General features: G+C 41.5%; 1 protein-coding gene across 1 annotated transcript in view; it reads right to left on the reverse strand.

Moving 5' to 3' along the window:
* Positions 1–25,575, reverse strand: part of LOC136857322 (SET domain-containing protein SmydA-8) — a 143,659-nt gene that overhangs the window by 38,355 nt on the left and 79,729 nt on the right. Inside the window, exon 3 of the mRNA XM_067135912.2 lies at positions 19,890–20,208. Coding sequence (XP_066992013.2) covers positions 19,890–20,208 — 319 coding nt within the window. The remainder of the gene's footprint in view (positions 1–19,889; positions 20,209–25,575) is intronic.

The raw sequence follows: 25,575 nt of genomic DNA on the forward strand, positions 1-25,575 counted from the left end.
ATAAAAGGAGGCCTTAACAGCTTATGTATAGCCGCTATTGTCTAAAGATAGCTGCTGTGAAGAAAAAGCACGTCGAATTTTTTAAATTGCCCGCCCCCATATTTCAAAGGTATGAGGTTTAGTGCTGTAAAAATACCTGCACGATGCAAAGCTAGCTTTCTTCATCAGAGCAGCCACCATCTTGTGTGAGCACCTCTAGGCCGTATCATAAGGAGCTGTGTATAGTCATCGTCTTATCGCTGCTACCTCCCGCAAGCACCCCTAGGGCGTCTCATAAGAGCAGCAGCCATCTTGTGCAAGCGCTCTTAAGCTGTCTCATAAGAAGCTATGTATAGCCGCCATCTTGTAGAAATAGATAGCTGCCAATGCCAAAGGGCCTAAGTAGGAATCGAACCGTCGATCTCATCATTAGACTATGTTTTTCTTATGTTATCATGTTCCTGATACTGCAAACCTGGGTATTAGGTGGAGAAATTTTGTCCGTTTTGGTCTACGATGCACCGTTTTCGAGATATTTAACATTTTGCATTTAAGCCCCAAATTTAATGAATCGAACCTGCACGGCACGTTATACTCTCTACCATAGCTAGGCTTGATCATGTTACGAAGACTTGCTTCATTACAAGCTGAAACAGAGCTAATGCCAAAGGGCCTAAGTTAGAACCGAACCGTTGATCTCATCATTAGACTATGTTTTTCTTATGCTATCATGTTCCTCATTCTGCGAACCGAGGAATTGGGCAGAAAAATTTTGTCCGTTTTGCTCTACGATGTACCGTTTTCGAGATATTTATCATTTTGCATTTAAGCCCCAAATTTAATGAATCGAACTAGCATGACACGTTAGCCTCTAAGCTAGCTTTCTTCATAAGAGCAGCAGCCATCTTGCGCAAGCACCCTTAAGGCGTCTCATAAGGAGTCGTGTATAGCCGCCATCTTGCGTCCGCCATCTTGCGCAAGCATCCTTTGGGCATCTCTAGCCATCTTGTGCAAAGGACCCTTAAGCCGCCTCATAAGAGCAACCGCCATCTTGCGCAAGCATCTCTAGGGCGTCTCATAAGGAGCCTTGTATAACCGCCATCTTGCGCAAGCATCCCAAGGGCATCTCATAAGAACCTATGTATAGCGGCCATCTTGCATAAGCACCTTTAAGGAGTCATGTATAGCCACCATCTTGTGCAATTAGCGTCGAGAGATGGCTGATGTAGAATTTTTCTTTTTAAATTATCCGCCACCATATTTCAAAGGTATGTACCGAAAGAGTGTAGCACTGAGGTTTGCGATGTAAGATGGAGGATGACAGCTGACAAAGAGCGCGTGAGTTTGTTTACTAAACAAGAGCACTTGGAATTTTTCAATTTGCCGCCACCACATTTCAAAGGTATCTTGCTAAAGATGGCAGCACGGTGCTCTCTTGATTAAAGATGGCGGATGACAGCTAACAGAACTTTTCAAATTGCCCGCTACTACATGTCATAAAGAGGGCAGCACGGTGCTCTGTGGATTAAAGATGGGGGATGACAGCTGACGAAATTGCCCGCATGATAGCAGCACAGTGCTCTATTGATTAAAGATGGCGGATAACAGCTGTGAAAAAAGCACGTGGCTTTGTTTCCAAACAAGAGCACATAGAATTTTTCAAATTGCCGCCACCACATTTCAAAGGTTTCTAGCTAAAGAGTGCAGCACTGAGGTTTGTGATGAAAGATGGCGGATGACAGCTATCAGAAAAAAAGCACGTGAGTTTGTTTCCAAACAAGAGCACGTGGAATTTGCCACCGCCACAAAGAGGGCAGCACGGTGCTCTCTTGATTAAAGATGGCTGCTGTCACGTGGAATTGCCTGCCACCACATTTCAAAGGTATCTAGCTAAAGAGGGCAGCACGGTGCTCTCTGCATTAAAGATGGCTGCTGTCAAAAAGCATTTTTCAAATTATCCGTCACCACATTTCAAAGGTAAGTAGCTAAAGAGGGCAGCACTGTGCTCTATGGATTAAAGATGGCGGATGACAGCTGTCAAAAAAGCACGTGGATTTGTTTACCGATTCAAATCTCGCGCTAGTGAGGTTTATTTGGTAACACTAAGGTTTAGGCCCGCCAAGATGGCAGCACTGCGGATGACAGGTGACGAATTTGCAGCTACTGCGATAAAGAGGGCAGCACAGCGCTCTGTAGTTTAAAGATGGCGGATGACAGCTGTCAAAAAGCACGTGGATTTGTTTACAAATTCAAATCTCGCGCTAGTGAGGTTAAGTTGGTAGCACTGAGGTTTAGACCCGTCAAGATGGCAGTACTGAGGTTAGCGATGCGTTGTTGTCTGTCAAAAAGCACGTGGCTGTCAAAAAGCACGTGGCTTTGTTTACCGATTCAAATCTCGCGCTAGTTAGGTTAAGTTGGTACCACTGAGGTTTAGGCCCGTCAAGATGCCAGCAGTGAGGTTAGCGATGCGTTGTTGTCGATGACAGCTGTCAAAAAGCGCGTGGCTTTGTTTATAAATTCAAATCTCGCGCCAAAATTAAAATTTCCCGCCAAAATTCTAATTTCCCTCGGGAGGTGGAGGCCTCTCCCGAGAGCCCGAGGTGGAGGTGGCGGCCGAATCCCTGTATTATACTACTGTTGTTCGTACAAGGTTTTTAAACTGTTGGAAACCATCAGCAAACCGTTGAAGCAGTTTCTGATCCTGGACGAAAACTCTTTCAGTCAGCGAGTCAGATTATGCGCGCACATACCCAGTGCCATCTATTTTCATTTCATAACTGACCTGAGAATTATTTCACGGCCATGATAGTTGCTCAAGTGACCTACAAAATTCGTACAATTTACCAAATATAGAAATATAACCCCACTTCTGTAGTTATGTCTAGGCCTAAGTACATTGCACCCGTCCCTACCCATGGAGTCTCCGGCTATATATCTACAGGGTCGTTGTCTGGGTTAAAATCGAATGGGAATCAAAAATATATAGAACTTAGTGGTATAAAGGGTAGGAGAATACGGGTGTCATAACTACGATCGAATGAGAACAATATTTTAAATTTTAAAATCAAAGGGGTATTTCATACTCCTGATGATGATGATGAAAATTGACGCAAATATACATGGCGAATACATAATAGAATTTCACAAAATTAAACTTTGGATACGTTGAGCATTGTTCAAGCTTTGGGAATAAGACCGAGTATAACCATTCAAGAAGAATCTATTTCATGATTTCACGTGTACGGAATATTAAGTAATAATCACTGAAGCTACTCCCAATTTTACTGGGCAAACAAAACTACGATACTCAAATATAAAAAAATCTGAGTGACACCTAATCTATCATTAAATTTTCCACTGGATTAACCTTAAATAATATAACATAAACAAACAAAAAATTCAGGTGCTTTGGGTCCAAATCGAAAACCCACCCGTATATACACGAACCCGTCGCACCATTGGTATACACCAGTGTTGACGCTGACTGACATCACAACACAATTAAACACATAACACTCGAGACATACAGAAATATATACACAACACAGCGGAACACTGACCACCAGTCCCAACATTAGCGAGACTGCCAGTTGCACACCCAGAGCCAAACCCAGGATCTTCGACGTTTGCAGAGGACCTGAAATCCCTACTATAAATTTAGATGGATGAAAACAATTTAAAAAAGGAACAGGGTCATTGATTTCTGACATTTATCTCAGTCGGCTGAGAAAATGAATCAATTAGCACTCCACGCAGGAACAAAACTAGAAACCTTTTACGTGTCACAATACGGACCACGATTTCACGGTATGGGGACGAAGGCACAAAAAATACAAAAGACACACTCTTAGATAGAAGCCCCCGGTCGCTCATACTCTCAGCCGTAAGCGTGGCAACGGGACATCGCAGTCAGGGGAAGAACAATCGTCTCTTTACAGTAAATATCACTTTCAACCATCAATTCGCTTCATAAATAAACACCCTCATTTCAGCGAGGTGATTCATTATTCATTTCTCAATTCAAGAGTCTTCACATGTGTCCACCCCCAATCTGACTTGGAAAATTCACACCATGAGTCCTGACTTCAAATCCATTGTAACATCGTCGCCTGGCGCATTTTTCAGCACCTTATTTCCTTTTCCTCCACACACTCATTCACACAGCTGGACCAATAGTAACCCAGCAGACACGAAAATCTTAATAACGAAACACCGGCTTCCATTATTATTATTATTATTATTATTATTATTATTATTATTATTATTATTATTATTATTATTATTATTATTATTATTATTATTATTATTATTATTATTAATCTCTTAAAATGGGCCTAATCTCTACCTGGTGAGCCACGTTAATTACAAACAAGCACAATATTGTAACTCAACATAATTCAAAGTGTAATTAGGGTCCTACTGTTATCGAAAACACACGTTATAGTCGTTCACAATAAAAAATGGGACCTAACTATATACTGTATTTCATTGGAGGTCGCCGCTTTGGCTCTCTGGGTGAATCACTGCAACATTTCTTCTTTCACACAGGATAATCTACACTAACATTACTTGGCATTCATGACAGGTCAGCCGGTTGAGTACCAGCCCTGGCTGCGACTGCTACGGCAAAACTCCATAGTCCTAGGCACTGGAAATCTTCAGTATCTATGGCATAGATACACACACAGTTAATACCCGTTCTGTTCGTCTGCGTCACCACGCACTAATCGACCCGATCTTTGATTCAATGTCCCGAAATCAAATATATTAATACAGTGTATTTTTAATCTATCCCCCAACTTATTGATTGAAAAATCGTCAAAATAATTCCACCGCGCACTTAATTATATCCCTCTTCTTTGTTCTATTCATACACCGCTCGAATTAAGTCGTTTAGACTATTATCTGCATTAAAAAGTTCGGACATAAAGGAAACTTTGGTCCGATACCGACACACATCTGTCCCTCCGAGATAAAAACACAGACTGCCCTGGGGTGACGCTTCCCGAGCCTTATATTAGCTGAGAACTTCCCCCTCTCATATTTCCTATTCGCCGCATTCTTGGTGTATTTGAGGCGCAATAGTGCGATAATCTGGTGACCAGTGATCTTATAGTATGGTTAAGATTCACCTGGACGAAATCTGATCGCAGAATCCCCTGTAATGACTAAATAATTGTCTTCAAATTTCGGCTCGCTCACGGGGTTCCCCCTGTCAAATGGGCGTCAAGACATTTAACACATCGCCTCTATAACTTTCCATGTTATGTAATCACATGTTCTTTCTTTTAACAGAAGATTATCACCATAAAGGACGTACACACACTAAATAAATTCACAAATCACGAACAGGTCTTTGAGTCGTTGTACAGTGCAGTATTATTAAAATTTAATGTAGAAAACGAAGTTGGTCATGCTGTTTTAAAGATGGTTTCCAGATTACGATGCAAAAAAGTGTACCTCTCCCACTCACCAACGACTAATGGTGGGGGCAACTTTTCCCTCCTTTCCACCCAGGGATTCCCTAGCTCTGCTTGGAGAAATACATTCTAGCCACGCCCGTGGCGTTCCGAGCTTTGAGACACAGACAAAGAAATGTGCGTCCACTTGATCACTAGTCTTTGGTTCATGTCCCTGTCGGGTACAATATATATATTTCAGACTTTCAACTAATACTATTTAGTCATTCACGTTGTTGTCTTACAGTGTTCATCATTTTTAAAATTGAAATTACGAATAAAATCCTAATTAATGTCTGAAGCTCACAGAGTACACAACATGTTGGTTCAAAACAGCTGACGTCTCTAGCCACTTTCGTTCGTAGTGGAAACTAGCTCATCACGTTTCAAAGTAGTTGCCAACAGCGCATGTGCATATGGACGATAATAATAATAATAATAATAATAATAATAATAATAATAATAATAATAATAATAATAATAATAATAATAACGGCGTGTGGCCACCGGATATGCTTGGTGAAGGTCTTTTGTTTTGACAACCGTAGGCGACTTGCGCGTCGTGATGATGAGGATGAAACGATGATGAAGACGACACATACACCCAGTCCCCGTGTCAATGGAATTAACCAATTATGGTTAAAATTCCCGACACTGCCCGGGATCGAACCCGGAACCCCTGTGACCAAAGGCCAGCACACTAACCATTTAGCCATGGAGCTGGACATATGGACGATAAATCGAACGATCACGGATTTGTCCTGCGAACAAACTTCATAAGATATTCCCCCATTACACTGTCACATATTTTACGAGAGATCTTTGACCAATTTGTTTGACAGTGTAATACCAGCCTTAGCAATAGTAACTGCATAAAAACTGTCTGTTCTTGCATGGTGATCGGCGTCGGTGTCCACATCCATCAAGCGGTCATTGTTACAGTACTAATTACCCACTTTTGTTGATTTAAACTAACGTGGGAACTCAGAACAAAGTATTTTAAACTCAATTACACATTTATCTTATAAGGCACAAATTGTGATATGTAACTAAGAAACAAAAATGTTAACTTACTCTATAGACGAGAAGTCACAATACATGGACATTTTACGAGGTTCAGAGGAGTGGTGGCTGGGGATATCTGAATCTGGGTGTTGCACCAAAATTTTCAATGCCACATTTTTATACGAGAAGCTTCCAGAAATAACAATAAACTCTGCTATAGTTGAGTATTGATCTGCATTTCTATTAAAACTGAAATATATCCGGCAATTAAAACGCAGGAAATAAGAGGTTAATTATATAGTATAACTACAGTCATTCTTGTCTCACTTGAATTGAAAATTTGCCCTCCTGTTTTTCACTGATACAAAATGTTGATAATATTGTGTGGATGGTCCGGTATGGCGTACCCTAGTGGCGTGGAAAATAAATTACTGTTGTGTGAGGAGAGAAAGCAGTAATGAAGTCATCTCCACAGAGTGGTGAAATTTAAAGAGGAATTGTTTCTCGATAGGGAGCTTGCTGGTGCTCTGCAACACCGAAGGACCGATACTGGCGAGCGTGCTACCTGATGTTATACAGGCTTAAGCTCGTCCCCCTAGACACGGGAGTTACATATCGTAACATGATACTGTATCCTGTTCCAACAGTGTAAGGAAACCAAGGAAGGAAACCAAGGGGAGGGTAGAGGTTTCTGATTGGCTAACGGGTATTAGGAAGTATAGCAGCTTGCTTTAAGGGCGCACTCCTGCACAGGCGCGAGCGATAAGTTTGTAACAGTTTAGAGGCAGTACTGATATTCCTATCCTGTTACTTGCTGGCCGGTTACAGATATCCTTTAGTTATTCGAAGTGCTTTGTATTAGGCTTACTGGTGGTAATATACACTGACTGACAGAGCAAATGCAACACCAAGAAGGAGTGGTCAGAACTTTATGCCAATTGCAGGGTAGACTGACGTCACTGAGGTATGCTCATGATGTGAAATGCGCCGCTGTGCTGCGCACGTAGCGAACGATAAATGGGACACGGCGTTGGCGAATGGCCCACTTCGTACCGCGATTTCTCAGCCGACAGTCATTGTAGAACGTGTTGTCGTGTGCCACAGGACACGTGTATAGCTAAGAATGCCAGGCCGCCGTCAACGGAGGCATTTCCAGCAGACAGACGACTTTACGAGGGGTATGGTGATCGGGCTGAGAAGGGCAGGTTGGTCGCTTCGTCAAATCGCAGCCGATACCCATAGGGATGTGTCCACGGTGCAGCGCCTGTGGCGAAGATGGTTGGCGCAGGGACATGTGGCACGTGCGAGGGGTCCAGGCGCAGCCCGAGTGACGTCAGCACGCGAGGATCGGCGCATCCGCCCCCAAGCGGTGGCAGCCCCGCACGCCACGTCAACCGCCATTCTTCAGCATGTGCAAGACACCCTGGCTGTTCCAATATCGACCAGAACAATTTCCCGTCGATTGGTTGAAGGAGGCCTGCACTCCCGGCGTCCGCTCAGAAGACTACCATTGACTCCACAGCATAGACGTGCACGCCTGGCATGGTGCCGGGCTAGAGCGACTTGGATGAGGGAATGGCGGAACGTCGTGTTCTCCGATGAGTCACGCTTCTGTTCTGTCAGTGATAGTCACCGCAGACGCGTGTGGCGTCGGCGTGGAGAAAGGTCAAATCCGGCCGTAACTGTGGAGCGCCCCACTGCTAGACAACGCGGCATCATGGTTTGGGGCGCTACTGCGTATGATTCCACGTCACTTCTAGTGCGTATTCAAGGCACGTTAAATGCCCACCACTACGTGCAGCATGTGCTGCGGCCGACCTTCAGGGGCTGCCCAATGCTCTGTTTCAGCAGGATAATGCCCGCCCACACACTGCTCGCATCTCCCAACAGGCTCTACGAGGTGTACAGATGCTTCCGTGGCCAGCGTACTCTCCGGATCTCTCACCAATCGAACACGTGTGGGATCTCATTGGACGCCGTTCGCAAACTCTGCCCCAGCCTCGTACGGACGACCAACTGTGGCAAATGGTTGACAGAGAATGGAGAACCATCCCTCAGGACACCATCCGCACTCTTATTGACTCTGTACCTCGACGTGTTTCTGCGTGCATCGCCGCTCGCGGTGGTCCTACATCCTACTGAGTCGATGCCGTGCGCATTGTGTAACCTGTATATCGATTTGAAATAAACATAAATTATTCGTCCGTGCCGTCTCTGTTTTTTCCCCAACTTTCATCCCTTTCGAACCACTCCTCCTTGGTGTTGCATTTGCTCTGTCAGTCAGTGTATATAGAAGCGTAGTTCCTCGAAACTCCCACGCGTGGTCTTCCCACTTTGCATCTCGTGTTGCACGCCGTGTTGTGGACAAGGAGCAAAGCATCCGATGCGATTTATGTGGACCAAAACTCAATTACAAGAAATGGCTTCTTAGAAGCGCGTTGTAAGAAGGTGCAAAATAATAATAATAATAATAATAATAATAATAATAATAATAATAATAATAATAATAATAATAATAATAATAATACTAATAATAATAATAATAATAACCCGTGTGGGGATTTACCGGTTACCTCCATCGGGCGCGTCCCATTGGAATTGGGGAAGCTCGCTGGCTCTGCCGCCAGCAGAGTCAGAGGGTAGTAGGGAAATAAAATACCACCGTGAAAAAAAAACTGGTCCCTTGCCAGGGTTACGGCGAAGACTGGTAAATGACCAGAAGCCAGAAAACATCTTGAGGCAACCTCCAGGGCTAACAACCCTAGTTGTAAAAGGATGGGTACCCGTCCAAAGCAAAGTCAAGTCAAAAAGCATGATGGCACAACATTTCAAGAAACATACCCCAGGGGGTAAATCTTCGGATAAAACCCTCATCGTGAACGCCACGGCGCACGAGTCTCGTTCGGATTCTGGGGGCGACTCGACATCATGCAAGAGACGAGTCGGAGCGTCTCGGTGTACCCCGAAGAGTCAAAAACTCAGGTCAAAATCTAAAACCTTTCTAGCAACTTTCAACATAAATTCACTTACACAAACTGGCAAGCTGAAAACCCTCACCAAAGCTCTTCACGAAAATCAGATATCCATAGTGGCCCTAAAGGAAACAAGGTACCCAGATGAAGAGATTTTTGAATCTGAAGACTACCGATTTTTCAAGAGCAAAGCGCAAAGAGGAATCCTCAATGGAGCTGTGATACTTGGAACCGCGTTTGCTGTTAGAACCAAGATCCTTAAATCGGTTGCAAATTTCGAACCTGTGAATGACAGATTGTCTATACTCACAATTAAATGCGCGAACAAAACCTACGCCCTAGTTAACGCACATGCTCCTACAAACGATAAGAACAAGTCTGATCCAGACGAAGTTGATAATTTCTGGGACCTACTCGATGAAAAATTAAACAAAATCCCCAAACACCATGTCAAGCTTCTTTTGGGTGATTTCAATGCCCAACTAGGTCGTGAGCAGAAGTACAAGAAAGTTATAGGAAATTACCCTGCTCACAAAAGAACCAATCCCAACGGCAAAAGACTGGTGACCATTTGCGAAATTCACAACCTGCAGGTCATGTCGACCCACTTTCGCCATCTACCCAGAAAGCAAATGACTTGGCGTTCTCCCGTCCAAGCTCTCAGAGAGTTCCAAATTGATCATGTTGCGATCTCCAGGAGAAACAGCCCTGAGATTATGAATGTCAAGGTAAAGAAAGGCATCAATGTGGCCTCAGATCATTATATGTCTCTTATCAAATTCAAACCAATGCCTGCAAACACAAGGAAGACAACCAAACAGATCACACGCTTCGACAATGATAAACTTCGGCAAAGGGTCGAGGAGTTCCAGGAGAAGGCTAGACCAAATGACTGTGACTTTAACAACACCAAAAGTCTCCTTGTTGAGGCCGCCAAAGACGTTGCAGAAATCAAGAGAAGCAAAAAGCATGCCTGGTGGAATAGTACCTGCGAATCAGTCCTCCAAGAAAGACTCAATGCGTGGAAACAGTACAACTCTACGAAATCAGAAAATGATTGGGAAACCTACAAAACCCAACGTGCCCAAGCAGCTAGGGTGTTCAGAACTGAGAAACGTAAATACGAAAAATCTCTCATTTAAAAGATAGAACAAAACTTTAGGAAGAATGAAAGCAGAGAGTACTACAGAGCCTACAAACGCAAACTCGCTGGCTATAAACCACCATCTCTATGCTTTGAGCGAACGGACGGCACACTGGCGACGTCAAATGAAGAAAATTGCAGCATTCTGGCAGATTACTTCAAGAATTTACTTGTATGTATGTATGTTGGGTATTCAGCCCGAAGGCTGGTTGGATCCTCAACAGGTTCACCATTAGCTGTCATAGATGGCCTAGGTGTCACTGAAGAGGCGTACTAGGGAAATGAGAAGTGAGGTAGTTTCCCGTTGCTTTCCTCACCGAGCCATAAGTTGCTATTGCACATCAGTCTGCCAAGCCCACTGAAATGCCTGCACCAACCGACCCTATGAGTGACATTTTCACACCATTCATAGGAGGGACTGGCTGCATAAGGAATGGCATTACTAACATTACTCATACCTCAGCCACTTTCATATTGTCAAAGCCAAGGAAGAGACTGAGACAGGTCAATGAAAGTAACAATTTTATTCTAGCCCATACCAGAAGACACAACGCACTGTAAACACTACATCTTGCCAGCAAAGGCATAGAATTTACTTAATTGCTCTAAACCGCAAAGCACCATTGAGACCAAGGAACCCTTACTCAGGTACCCAGATTCCAGACCACCCGACAGAGATGAAATCAAGCGCCACATTGCCCGTCTCAAAAATAACAAAGCGCCGGGCGAAGACTCAGTAGTAGCAGAACTATGGAAATATACCCCAGAGGAATCACTTGATATCTTGCAAAAGCAAATAGAAGAAATTTGGAACAAGGAGACCCTACCCGAAGATTGGAAAATAGCTTTGATCCATCTACTACACAAAAAAGGCAGCATGAAGAACATCAACAACTACAGAGTAATCTCTTTGCTACCCGTGACTTACAAAATTCTATCACTTGCCATCCTGGAGCGTTTGGAAGCACAAGTCGAACATCAAATAGGTGAATACCAAGGAGGGTTCAGAAAAGGTCGCTCAACAGCTGAACAGATCCAAAACCTCAAAACTATCATCAGATATTGTACACTAAGGTCCAAGTAGTATGTGTCTGTCTTTGTGGACTTTAAGAAAGCGTACGACTCCATTGACCGGGAAGTCCTGCTAAACATCTTAAATGAATTTGGAGTTGATTTGAAACTGCTGGCATTAATTAGAGCCACCCTGACCGATACAAAATCCAAGGTGAAGTTCCACGGATATCTCTCGCATTCCTTTGACATCAAAACAGGAGTCCGACAAGGTGATGGGCTATCCCCGATACTCTTCAACTGTGTTTTTGAAAAGATCATCAGAACCTGGCGGGTGAGATTACAGGAAACCAACTACAGTCCACTGAGAATAGGAACCAAATCCAAGGGGATCACAACAGACTGCTTAGCATTTGCCGATGATATTGCTGTTCTCTCAAACGACATAGAAACCACTAGAGCTCAAGTTGAAATTTTAAAGGAAATTGCCGAACAAACTGGTTTGCAGATATCGTTTGAGAAAACACAAGTAATGACTAACATCAAAGAGGCTCCACCAAAACTCCATACAAAACACGGGGACATCACCCGAGTAGACAAATTCAAATACCTGGGTGAGATCATCATGAAAAATGGACTGGACAAAGAAGCACTTCAGGAGCGAGTACGCAAACTGGAAATAGCCTACCATACATCCCGCACAATCTACAACAAAAAATGCCTTTCCCAAAACACCAAAATACATCACTATGAAACAGTTCTGAAGCCAGTAGTTCTATATGCAGCCGAAACCCTGTCTCTAAATGCCAACAAAGGACTCCTTGAAGAATTGGAGAAAAGAGAACGCAAAATTGTGAGAGGAATCTTGGGATCAAAGTACAGAAATGGAATCCATCAAAAGAGATCCAACAAGGAAGTCTACAGCAAAATAGAGAAAATTACCGACACAATCAGAAAAAGACGGGCACGATTTTACGGTCATCTGAAAAGAATGGACAGAAGAAAGTTAACTAAAGAAATCTTTCACTTTTTTTATTCAAACCCCAAAACCACAATTCCCTGGTTTAGAAATACCAAAGAAGACCTGCAAATGCTACATATCTCAGCTGAAGACGCCTTTAACAGAGATCTCTTCCGTAAGAAAATATTGACGAACGGGCTAAACCGAGACGAGCAACCGAAGAGAAGACACGGTGCCCCTTGGACAGAGGAGCGTAAGCAGGCCCACTCACAAAGAATGAGGGAAATTTGGGCTCTAAAGAAGGCCAAGTTCAGTGTCAAATGCAACAAGACTTAACGTGGTCCTTGATGGCCCCAGCGAATTAGATATATATATATAAAATAATAATAATAATAATAATAATAATAGTTTAAAAAATCAACTGGTTAATGCAGCTCTCATTAATGTACATGGTAATCAAGTATCAGGTCCTGAAGAGCCATCGTAAGTGCCATCACGTGTATCTGTCTCTCCTGAAATTTCGACATCGACTGCAACCTGCAAGGCAGTGCAGCAACAGCTGTTATCATAATCTTTTACCAGTACAAAGGAAAAAGAGTGATATTTGTCGTATATTCCCAACCTTCATCCTATGGCGGAAGACAAAGATTTTGGAGACACTTATACTGAATTTCCAGAGCGAGTTGGCAACACAGTTTGCGTCACGTAGCTGTTAGCTTGTGTTCGGGAGAGTGGTGGTGGTGATTATTGCTTTAGAAGAAGTACTAGGCAACCATCCTCTATATAACACTAATCGAAGAGAATAAATGAAAGGGATCTGACACTTCGAAAAATGAAGGTATCGGGCAAAGAATGACAAGGGCCACGAAGGGCATGAAAATGAAATATTCCCTAGGCCTCGAGTGCTCTAATACCGTCGGGGTCGGAAAAGAACAAGCGTTGACCAAGGGAGGTCGGAAAGTTTAGATTAAAGTGAGGAGCCTGGCACAAGTAAGTGGAAGCAATGCCAGGAGTCAGCTAAGGGCCCCGTGCTCGCCAACCCGCGCTTCAAAGTTCAGAGCCCCTGGGGATCCTTTAGTCGCCTTTTACGACGGGCAGGTGATACTGCGGGTGTTATTCTACCAGCGCCACCCACAGAGGGATGTGTTCGGGAGATTGTGGGTTCTAACCAGACTGTCGGCAGCCCTAAAGATGGTTTTAGGTGGTTTTCCATGTACACACCAAGAAAATGCTGGGACTGTTCCTCAGTTGAGGGCATGGTCGCTTCCGTCCTAGCCCTGTCCTATCCTATTCCATCGTCTGTGTCGGTGTGACGTAAAAAGACAAAGGAAATCTGGATTAAACTCTGCTTACATTTTGCCTGATAGAAGGACTGTTTCCTCGCCTCTCATTCTGGCAGCATATGTAGTGTATATGACACTCGTTCATCAACATATTTTATAATGTCGGGTCCGAGTGTCTGTTTAAATACAAATCCTTGGACATCTAGGAATACACAGAACTACCTAGCAATCACGGCGATTTTTACAAATAAAGGTTTCGAAGTATTAGTTCTCGGAGTGTATACGGGGACTGCAAACATTTTCTAGAAATAGGACAGTGGGAGAGAAGAAAGCGAGATGAAGATATAGTATTGCTATTTATAAGTACTTACTAAGGTGCGGTTAGAGGCTACAAGAGGCAGCAGGTATAGTGGATGTTCCTCCCAAAAGTTGACCTGCAACTTGTATTATGTTACTTTTATATCCTAATACTACAACCTAATACTACACTCTAACGGATACACAGGAACATGATACTGGAAAGTAACCATTTGTCCCATCCCTCACGCTGCTGAAACTGCATTGCGCAGCACTGTGTGCTTGGGAGTTGCCGCAGGAAAGCAAACCTCCTGAATTTGATACGAAGCCGGCAGCATTTATTGGTCCATTACGAAGGATTAATACATCGAAAGTCTAAAGATGGTTGATTGTAATACGCTTTAGAATATATGTTAGCTTTATTAATCTTTTAAAAAATAGAAGAAAAGACGACAAATGAAGTGTAAAATTATTGGAAGTTACGTACTGACTAAGAGTTAATTATGAATCAAATATGCTTTGTCAGAAATGGCTCTCAAGAAAATAATATAAACTCCATGGACTAGTGTGATTACATAATGAAGCTATATAATGAGACTGAAAGGAGAAAATATAATATAATAGTCTTACAGCTTTGAATGTTCATCTCCTAGGCTGAATGGTCAGTGTTGAAGCTTTCCATTTAGAGGGCTCCGGGTTCGCTTCCCGGCCAGGCTCGCGATTTTGATATCATCTAATTAATTCCTCTAATTTGGAGACTGGGTTTTTGTGTTTGTTCCAAGACACACCTCTTCACATACACAAAACAAACTTCACTACTAACCACCAGAGGAACACTCAGTAATGAACACATCCTTCCAACTAGGGATGGCCGGGCTGAGTGCCTCATACGGTTGAAGCGCTGACCTCCTGACCCCAGCCTGGGAGGTTTGATTCTGGCTCAGTCCGGTAGTATTTGAAGGTATTCAAATACGTCAGCCTCGTGTCGTCGGTGGACTTAATGGCACGTAAAAAACTTCTGCAGGGATAATTTCCGGCACCTCTGCGTCCCCGAAAACCCTCAAAAGTAGTTAGTGAGATGTAAAATATTATTATTATTATTATTATTATTATTATTATTATTATTATTATTATTATTATTATTATTATTATTATTATTATTATTATTTAGTGTTGGCGTCAGGAAGGATATCCGGCCGTTAAACAGAGCTAAGTCCACATGATAGACGAAGTTCGCACCCGCAACCCCACTAAGAAATGCGAAAAGAAAAGGAAGAAGAAGAATAATTGACATTTTTAACGTCGAATTTTTATATATTTTTTTTATTTTTACAATTTGCTGTACGTTGCGCGGACACAGATAGGTCTTATTGCGACGAAGGGATAGAAAGGGGCTTGGAGTGGGTAGGAAGCGGCCATGGTCTTAATTAAGGTACAGCCCCAAAAATTTTCTGGTGTGGAAATGGGAAACCACGGAAAACTATCTTCAGGGTCGCCGACAGTGGGGTTCGGACCCACTATCTCCATAATACGAACTGATAGCTCAGTGATCCAAACCGCGCAGCCACTTGCTCGCTCCCGAATAGTTTAATATTCCATTACCAAGCTATAAAAACGAGGCTAACCGCGAACAGTCCAGTATTGGAGTTGGACAGTTGAACTGGGACCACAGTACTGTGTAGAGATGAGAAGAATGCAAGAATGAGGAATGTGGCCTGCAAGCACGAACTTCCCGTTCTGTCCATACAGATCGGCTCTTATCTGCTCTTATCTGCTACACGAAAACATTGACTCACACTTTGCAGTTTGCTGGATTACAACTGACAACAGCGAAGAGCTGCCAGTAGAAAATAATGTTAAGTCACCTGGGTAGTAGCGGAGTTGCTGTAGTAACTAAGGCTCTATAAGATGGGTATACTTAGCGGCCATTTTGGTTCATACATGCGCAATGGGCCATGTGATCAAACTCTAGTTTCTCCTATTGTACGAGCGTTCGCTTCGTCACATTGAACGTATTGCTTTAATCACCGCGTGCAGGGACAGAATAGTGCTATATTTGTGTCGATATTTATTACATAATGATGGGTTGTTCTGCACCTAATTGTAGTTATGTCTCTACTGCGGGATAAAGGTTGTTTAGAATCCCTTCTGGTCTGCATTATGCCTCCACTGCCTCTGCTACACCTTCAACTTCAACTACTGACTTAAACCTACATCCAGCTCTCACTGACATTACTACACCCCTTAATTCAGTCACATTGCTCATTCAATATTCAGTTCTGCCCCCAAAGTCCGGCAAAAGGAGTTCAGCATCCAAACACCATAGTTACAATAATTTGTTTAACGTTGGTGGTAGTACAACAAATGCATTATTGAAAACCACGATCTGTGATAGGCCTATATGCAGACAGGTTTTAAACTATGAGCTTTCTGACTCAAGCTCTGAAACGTCCGTATTTCTTTTTAAATTTGAGTGGTCTGAAGAAACCAAATTATGGAGATATGAAATTAATTTGTAACTTCTTCTGTAGGAGCTATAAGCATTATATAATGCAAAATGGTGCAAATCTTGTAACGGAGAAAATCTGGAATGACAAATGTACCAGTACATGTTCTCCAACCTGCTCTAATTTAAAAGAAAAACACTGTTAGACACTTCTTCAAAATTCGAACCTATGCTGTTGTGGACTTTTAACAAGAATGTACGTAAACGGGGTAAAATGTATGGGACTGCTTCGGAAAAGAAGAGAAAAATGTAAACAAGGAATGGAATATTATTCTTTTCTAAATACTGTAATAAAAGGAGATAGTACATTACTTAAATATCATGGGATTTTTTTAATGTGCTGCCTGGGCAGCAGGTGAAGCGTATTGAGAAATAATACTACTACTCCTCAAACCAGAGAAACCTCTGTCCAAACAAAAGTACTGTTAACTTTGCCAAAGTCAAACATTTTCAATATTTTCCACAGTTCGTGGGTCACTCCCCTTACAAGTCACTGGTAACTGATTATCAGTGGAATACTTCAGGTTGGGAGAGAAGACTCAGCTATAGAAGTAGTTACTCTATTCCTATTTTCTACTTGAATGTAATTTATAATAACAATAACATAACATTTGTTTCATGAATGTTCGGTTGAATAAACTAAAATTCTCTGCTCATTACAACTGCATAAGCAGATGAGATTCATAACACTCACCAAAAATTTTTATTTTGCACATAGAATGTCCTTTTTTAAATAACGGTAAATAAGGGAAAGGACTAAATTTTAGAAGAAATAAATAAACTTAAAGAATCCCAGTTACTTGGGTGTGTTGGTCTTCGTACATCACATTTTTCTTATTATTTCGACGACATTTAAAATAGCGCTGAATCAATTTCACGCAAGCATGAAATACCGACTGAGGTCATTATGGTATAAAAATCTTCTCTCACAGTTTACATATTTTTCGACACTGACCGATTACCACGTCAAATTCCACGATTTAAGAATGACAGTAGCCTATATCAATACCTTGGAGTCCCTCATTTCATTTGACGGTATCGCGGCCCATATCTTACGAACAACCTATTCTACTTATCAATAATAATAATAATAATAATAATAATAATAATAATAATAATAATAAACCGATTTATTAGTAAGCTATTTTTTCTAATATTTCTCTAGTGAAAGTACGTGCCTAGTTTGTTTATTAAAAGGCAAAGTATCAACGACCTTGCTTTTACAATCACTGTCTCGATTAAAAATTACAGAATAATGTACGAAACATACTAATAATTTTGTTGAGTAACCGTTTGAGTAATGCTGAGAATGAGCATTTTTACAGTATGTTAGTTTAGCATTATTTTCTAGCGTGGAAAACAGTAAAAAAAGAGGGATATACAAGGCTGGGGCGGCCAACTGCCTTACCATATCTTTCAATACGCTATGGCCTTACCAACGTAGTGCAGGAATGAACCAAAATGTCGGGCGAGCATACGTAGTCTTTAGAGAGCCCTAATAGTAACCATTGCGTCACTGACTCTGCCGGTGAAAACCCCATCGCCCCGTACCTCACCTGGTTTGCGCATTCTTCTTATCTCCCAACAGTAGTGTTAACTGCCGTCAATGTCCCACCGTGTCAGAGTATCGCTGTATCGGTATACGGGTACTGTGTGTGTGTGTGTACTGCCTTGGAGTGCTGACTGGAGTTCTGTCTATGTACCGACGTGGAATGAGTGATTGGAGCTTGACGGCAGTAGTGCTGGTTGTCGTTGTTGTGAGAAACATCGTGGTGCGGGTTAGCACTGTTCATCTGTTTAGTTGTCAATATTGAGTGTACCTTAATTAAGGCACGGTCGATTCCTTCCCATTCCTTGCCCTTTCCTACTCTATCGTTGCTATAAGGCCTACCTGTGTCGGTGCGACATAAAGCAAATTGTAAAAAAAAAAAAAAAAAAAAAAAAGAAAAGAAAAAAAGGATTCGTGTTCCAGAAGGTGCACGCAGAAATTAAAAGCAAAAAGAGGTGAGAGGCTGTAACTATGCCCTCAGGCTCGGAGCTCCCAGTTGCTCACTAGTTCCTTCCAGTACATACCGAAGGGGGCTACAACAAGGCTGGCACGTAACATTACACCATGATAAGATAGGTTTTATAGCGACGATGGAATAGGAAAGGGCTAGCAGTTGGAAGGAACGAACTGTGGTCTTAGTTAATGTATAGCCCCAGCATTTGCCTGGTGCGGAAATGGGAAACCAAGGAAAAAACCGTCTTCAGGGCTGCCGACAGTGGGGCTCGAACTCACCATCTCCCAAATGCAAGCTCACAACTGTGCGCCCCTAACCGCCCGCCCAACTCGCTCGGTTTTGGAACTTTTTTTTTACAAGCTGCTTTACGTCGCACCGACACAGACAGGTCTTATGGCGACGATGAGATAGGAAAGGGCTAGGAGTGGAAAGGAATCAGCCGTGGCCTTAATTAAGGTACAGCCCCAGCATTTGCCTTGGAACCTCTAATATTACCAGAAATAACAGGCTAAGGCTGGCTTTTAAGAGGGAATATTATTTCGAACAGCGCTGTTGCGGCTGGCGAACGAACCCCTTTTGAAAACATTCCGTTTTCTGGGGAAGTTATCGGATTTTGAAAACCTATGTGTGTCGGTGCGATGTAAAATACTACTCTTTCTTGGGCGCCCTCTCCTACGGATACTCGTTTCACATTTTACAAAAGAAAATCTAAAACCGTAAGTATGCCCTAAAAATGACGAACAGGAAAAGAATAAGATTAATGCTGGGTTGCGAATATGCAGTCATTTAAAAAATCCAGATCGTATAGAATACAAACATAGAACACCCTTTTGATGCAAAATCTCTAATCTTATGTGTACAAAACAATGTGGTTCCGTTTAAATAAACAAAGTTAGTACCATTATTTAGGCTGATGTTGACTCCCTCAATAATTTCTATTTTGAAACCCTTAGTAATATTACTGAAAGTAAAAACAGATTTTCGATATTAACTCTTATCGAGTTATCTGAGGTGAAAATTTTAGTTAATTCACCTTGTGTATGTTACAAATGACAAAAAAAAAAGTATAAAACCTTCAAAAATAACGTGAAAAACGTGAAATTATTAATGATTCTATTCAGCAATAATGATAAAATATTCAGAGGAACCGGCTTGTATGTCTTAACTGCTCCGCGAATTAGGATCACTTAAAGTATATTTTTGAAGAAATATTCGGGCAGTTTTCATTCAGTTAACCTCTAATAACTAACTGATGTGTCAGTTCAATACCTGCCCAGTTCCATCCTTCGCGGTGTCCGTAGAGTTCAACTAAGATACGCTTCATCTCAACAACCACCTGGTTGGTCTGTGGTAGAACTCCTTGTTGTCTCAGCAGGAAATTCGCCACTTGTTGTGGATCATCCTGGTTAACAGATTCCAGCAGGTTGCCTAAAGTATTCTGCACAAGAGCTGCTTGGCGCCCGGGCACAATGATGCCACAGACATCGCATCGCCACTTAGTAGTAGCAAGAAGTGGGTCCACACTTAGTACGGCACCAGGACAACCGTCGCGTGCACACGGTAGAGCACCCAGACGCGCGCCCATTTCCTGTAAAAGTAAATTGATTTAGTATTGCCTATAAGATAGCGTCATAAGAAATTACTTGCAAAATGTCTAAATACTGCCAGTGCAGGGTAATTAGTGAAAGTTTAATAATTATAAACTTAATTAAATTATTATTATTATTATTATTATTATTATTATTATTATTATTATTATTATTATTATTATTATTATTATTATTATTATTATTATTGTAAGCCTCCATGGCTCAGACGGCAACAAGTCGGCCTCTCACCGCTGGATACCGTGGTTCAAATTCCGGTCACTCCACGTGAGATTTGTGCTGGACACAGCGGAGGCGGGACAGGTTTTTCTCCGGGTACTCCGGTTTTCCCTGTCATCTTTCATTCCAGCAACCCTCTCCGTTATCATTTCATAGCGTCTATCAGCCATTAATAAATCACTTTCGGAATGGCGACCCCATCATACTAATAGCCTAGGCTATATATGGTACAGTCATTTCATCCCTGACCCGGTCAAAGACTGGACAACAGGTTGTAGGTTTCCATTTTCATTATTATTATTATTATTAGTAGTAGTAGTAGTAGTAGTAGTAGTAGTACATTTGTCGACTTCGAAAAGGTGTACGACAGCATAGACCGAAAATCCTATCTTTGGACACTAGCAGAATTTCGACTAGATCAAAACACAACAAACATCATTAAGGAAACACTCACAGAGACCAAATCTAAAGTAACATTTACGGGAGAACGCAATTGCGCCCATGATGAAATCGTAAAAAAGAGAGTAAAGCAGATGCACCAACACACTAACTAGGACCAAAGCTCAAAGGTGTAGAACTAAACTGTCTAACCTTTTTGCTGAAGACATAGAACCAAAGACATCCCAGATGCACAAACAATAAAACTTAAAATTCTACTAGAAAAAGCGGTGAAAATCGGACTAGTGTTCCGAGCCAACTGACTTCTTTCCCTATTGCAGAAATGATTAACTCGATGCCTAATTTGATCTCTGAAATCTGCAGTGCTTCGTAAAACACCACTCTTTCTTGGGGGTCCTCTCCTAGGGATACTTGTTTTACATTTAACAAAAGAAAATCTAAAACCGCAAGTATGCTTTCTAGCCCTAAAAATGACGAACAGAGCAATAATTAGGTTTATGCTGGGTAGCGAATATGCAGTCAAGGAACCATTAAAAAAATCCAGATCGTGTAGAATACAAACATAGAACATCCAATTGTCGATAATATTTCATTTTGTTACTGCTCACAGCTAAAACGACGAACAGGAGCAATAAGTAAGTTTCTGTTAAGTGCGCACTAAGAGATGAGCAAGAGTGGTTAGTAGTGTCCAGTCAAGTAATCGCAAACAAAATTATTTACATTCAAATTAACAACCACTTGCTCATTCACATCTTTCTTTTTTTTTTCACTAAAGAAGTAATAGCCGCATTTTCTCTATGGAGATATTCGATGCTTTCAGTGTACCTCAAAAACTGCGCTTTCTTTTCCGGGGAATATAAAAACAACGCCCGTTTGAAACCTGGTAGGCTATCGAATGATCAGCGGTATAAAGCATTCAGAGCCATCTGCCGGGGAACACAAATACAAAGCCCGGAGCATCGTATTTAACGAACAGATAACTATGTTAGACAAGTAGTAAAGTCGATCTATGACACATAAGGGTTAGTGTTGCGGTTTTCTCAAAATGTTGCATTACGTGTTGTAGTAAAAATGTAAAGGAGAGGGCATATAAGTTTCTGGAAAGACCCCAAATAGAGTATGGTTCCAGTGTATGGGACCCTCACCAGGACTACTTGATTCAAGAACTGGAAAAAATCCAAAGAAAAGCAGCTCGATTTGCTCTGGGTGATTTCCGACAAAAAAAAAAGTAGCCTTACAAAAATGTTGGAAAGTTTGGGCTGGGAAGACTTGGGAGAAAGAAGACGAGTTGCTCGTCTAAGTGGCATGTTCCGAGTTGTCAGTGGAGAGATGACGTGGAATGATATTAGTGGACGAATAAGTGTTTGAGTGGTGTCTTTAAAAGTAGGAAAGATCACAATATTGAACCCTTGAACTTACCATTCCATCGTTGGTCGGCCACAGCTGCTACAGTAGAGCAATATAGAACTCTTAAATCATGGGTCGTTGCGGGAAGAAATTCGGTCACGATCTTAACCAAACGATGGGGTTCAGAAGAGAGCCTAACTACTTGAAATGAGGAGCAAATATGTGCTTACTAACTTTTATTAAATTCGAAATGGCACGACAACATTATTATTTTATATAAATCCTAAAAAAATAAAAAAATTATAAATTATTTATTATTGAATGTTTCAAACGCAGTCACATTGCATAGCGTTGCTTTATTTCTCACAATATCGAAGAGTTGCTTCGGAGAAAGTAATAAAGTAGTGGACAGCGAAACTGAAAAACTGAAAAAGGAAAGACCTGAAAACCGGGCACCTATTACTCCAAACGAGAACTGAGAATTAATCCACACGATCCGTGGAAAATCTGACTTTCAACAAGTAGAACGCCTGATTTCCTCTCAATTACAAGAACGTGAACTCGAAAAATAGATATTACGTGACGAACAATCCCCCAACTCAAACACGATCTCAGCATGCGCAATGAAGTTTTAGGGAAGAATATAATAATTCCCAACGCACGTCTACCCTTTTAGTGGATGTTGTCCAAAAATAATAATCATCATTACCGCATTGGAAACCCTCAAATCGCCTACCGTCAATTTCAAATATTTATATCTATGACTATACAGTGAAACGAAATTCAATAAATTTACACGGTCAAACAACACCAACCGTGTATTCTAGATGCTCTTTTATCCTTGAGGTCACATTAGACTATCTTAATATTCATACTGACTTTACGTAACTAGTCACTTGACTTTTACTATCAAGGTTCTTAATCTTTACTAGAATCGTTTTTCACTTGGGATCTTACTAGAAATCTACGGTGCCTCACACAGTAGTCGTCTCAATTTTCGGATTGTTAGCGGAATACACTACAGCCTGCCACAATACAGCCTGTCTCACAAATCCTTCCTCGGCAAACATAGCCTGTCTCAAAACTCATTCTCCTCGCCTTATCCCAGCGGTATTACTTAAAATCCAGGCTCCCTTTCACCTTCAGTATTCCTATCACTCTCATCTCCACATATAAAAATTCCTCGCTCTCAATCCATTTTTCTTATATTTCCAAGACCCTTTTTACATTTCGATCCTCTTATGAAAAACAATAACCATTATAAAATACACCTCTTTATTTTACTGTTACTACAACTTTCGGACCTCGAGAATACAAGAACACATCGCGATTTTCCGCATCATCGACATACACGATGTCACAAAATTTTACTTCCCATGAATAAAACATAACTCTATCGAATTTCACTGGAATTTACTAAATGCCTGCGATCCTTGTAAAACATACTGGTTAAATGCACTTTTAACATAGGAAAATTTTATCCCGCGGTAGACATTATTATTATTATTATTATTATTATTATTATTATTATTATTATTATTATTATTATTATTATTAATTTCGACAAAAACTTCTGAATTCAAATTATATTTGAAATTAAGACGTTCGCCACGACTACTTTACCATTATCGCTTTCCTAATTTTCCTCACTTTGGACAATATCTCATAGAACATTAACACCAGATTTAAACGTCGCATTTTACAGTTTCTTGACGTGAAATTTTTCAAAACTAAAATTTTCACACGCTGACCAAAATTATAACACTTCTCGCCTGATAATTACAAATATCAACCCGACACACGTCTTGAAAAAAATTGGTTGGGACAAACAAAAAAGTCTAACTACAACATAATACAAAATATAGACAGACCTGCATTGACGTCATCTCCAGTATTCTGGTTACATTTTCGCCAGCTGACCTCGTGCTTAGCCGCACATTGGTACAAAGGACATCATCTTCTCAAACATATCAATCTTACAAATACTGTCTTTTCACACGTTATTAAATGACAACACAAATCACGCACTTTCTTCGTTATAATTTGTACAGCAAACCTCCTTCGTTCTGCAGTCGACTGCGACTGTTTACCTTCTCCCCAGATTCGGCTCTCAGTCACCCTAATACAACAGGTGTTCAACAGATAACGAAATCAGAACTACTCTGGCTAGCTTCCCAACTCCCTTAACACTTTCCAACACACCCGAGGTGATACAATAAAATCTGCTATGTACTTTAACAGACGCCTATGCTTTCACAGTTTGTCGGCGAAAGTTCAGAAAATTTCTATCATTTTCCCTTTCTAACAGAAGATGTGGACCACAGCCACGAGCATGTACTAAGTTATTTGTAGATCAATCTTATACAGTTTTCTGCTGACGACGGGCGTAAGCTTCCGCTGCTTCAGAACCCAGACCGACACTGAGAAATATGCAGAGGGGGGTTTCTTTTATAGTCTTAGGAGTGACACTACTCACACCACTAAGCTTGATTACGTAATCTGCTAATTTCGCGTCCAATAGACCGATTTTCATGAAACTTGTTCCAGAATTCCGGACAGACTTGCGATTTATTTAGATGTTAATCTCATAATTTTACCACACTCGCAACAGGTGAAATAAATTATTTCTGCACGGGCGTTTCGCGGGTTTTCTTCATCCATTGACCTTGGCACGTGGAGCTAGTCCACTGATCTGACCCTGATTTGTACTTAGGCTTAACTGCATTTATATTTAACCTGGGGGTTCTGTCTTCACGTAGGGTTTAAGAATAATTTAGATTATTTATTTCTGTATTTACTGTGTTGCCAAAATCTCTCGTTACGCAGAATTCCGTGAATATAAAATATTGTTGGATACTCGAAGTCCACCGAGGTGTCACGGTATTTCACGAGCTTACCGCGGGTGAGTTCGTTCCCACGCGACAGCGAGGCTCTGGAAGTGCAACATGGCTACTCTCAAAAATCAAAGTAGCTTGTTATTTCAAATAAATATTCAGAAAAATAAAAAATATTTTTCTCATCGTAGAATTATGGGTTCAATATGAAGATAAAGTTTTCAAGAGGACAAACTGGGGCAAATACTCGTTTATAGGAAGGGGAGTTATGGATTGGAACAGCTTACCAAGGGTTATGTTTTTTTTTTTTTGCTATGGGCTTTACGTCGCACCAACACAGAAAGGTCTTATGGCGACGATGGGATAGGAAAGGCCTAGGAGTTGGAAGGAAGCGGCCGTGGCCTTAATTAAGGTACAGCCCCAGCATTTGCCTGGTGTGAAAATGGGAAACCACGGAAAACCATTTTCAGGGCTGCCGATAGTGGGATTCGAACCTACTATCTTCCGGATGCAAGCTCACAGCCGCACGCCTCTACGCGCACGGCCAAC

Source organism: Anabrus simplex, chromosome 1 (genome assembly GCF_040414725.1).
Source record: "Anabrus simplex isolate iqAnaSimp1 chromosome 1, ASM4041472v1, whole genome shotgun sequence".
In the NCBI taxonomy this organism is placed as follows: domain Eukaryota; kingdom Metazoa; phylum Arthropoda; class Insecta; order Orthoptera; family Tettigoniidae; genus Anabrus; species Anabrus simplex.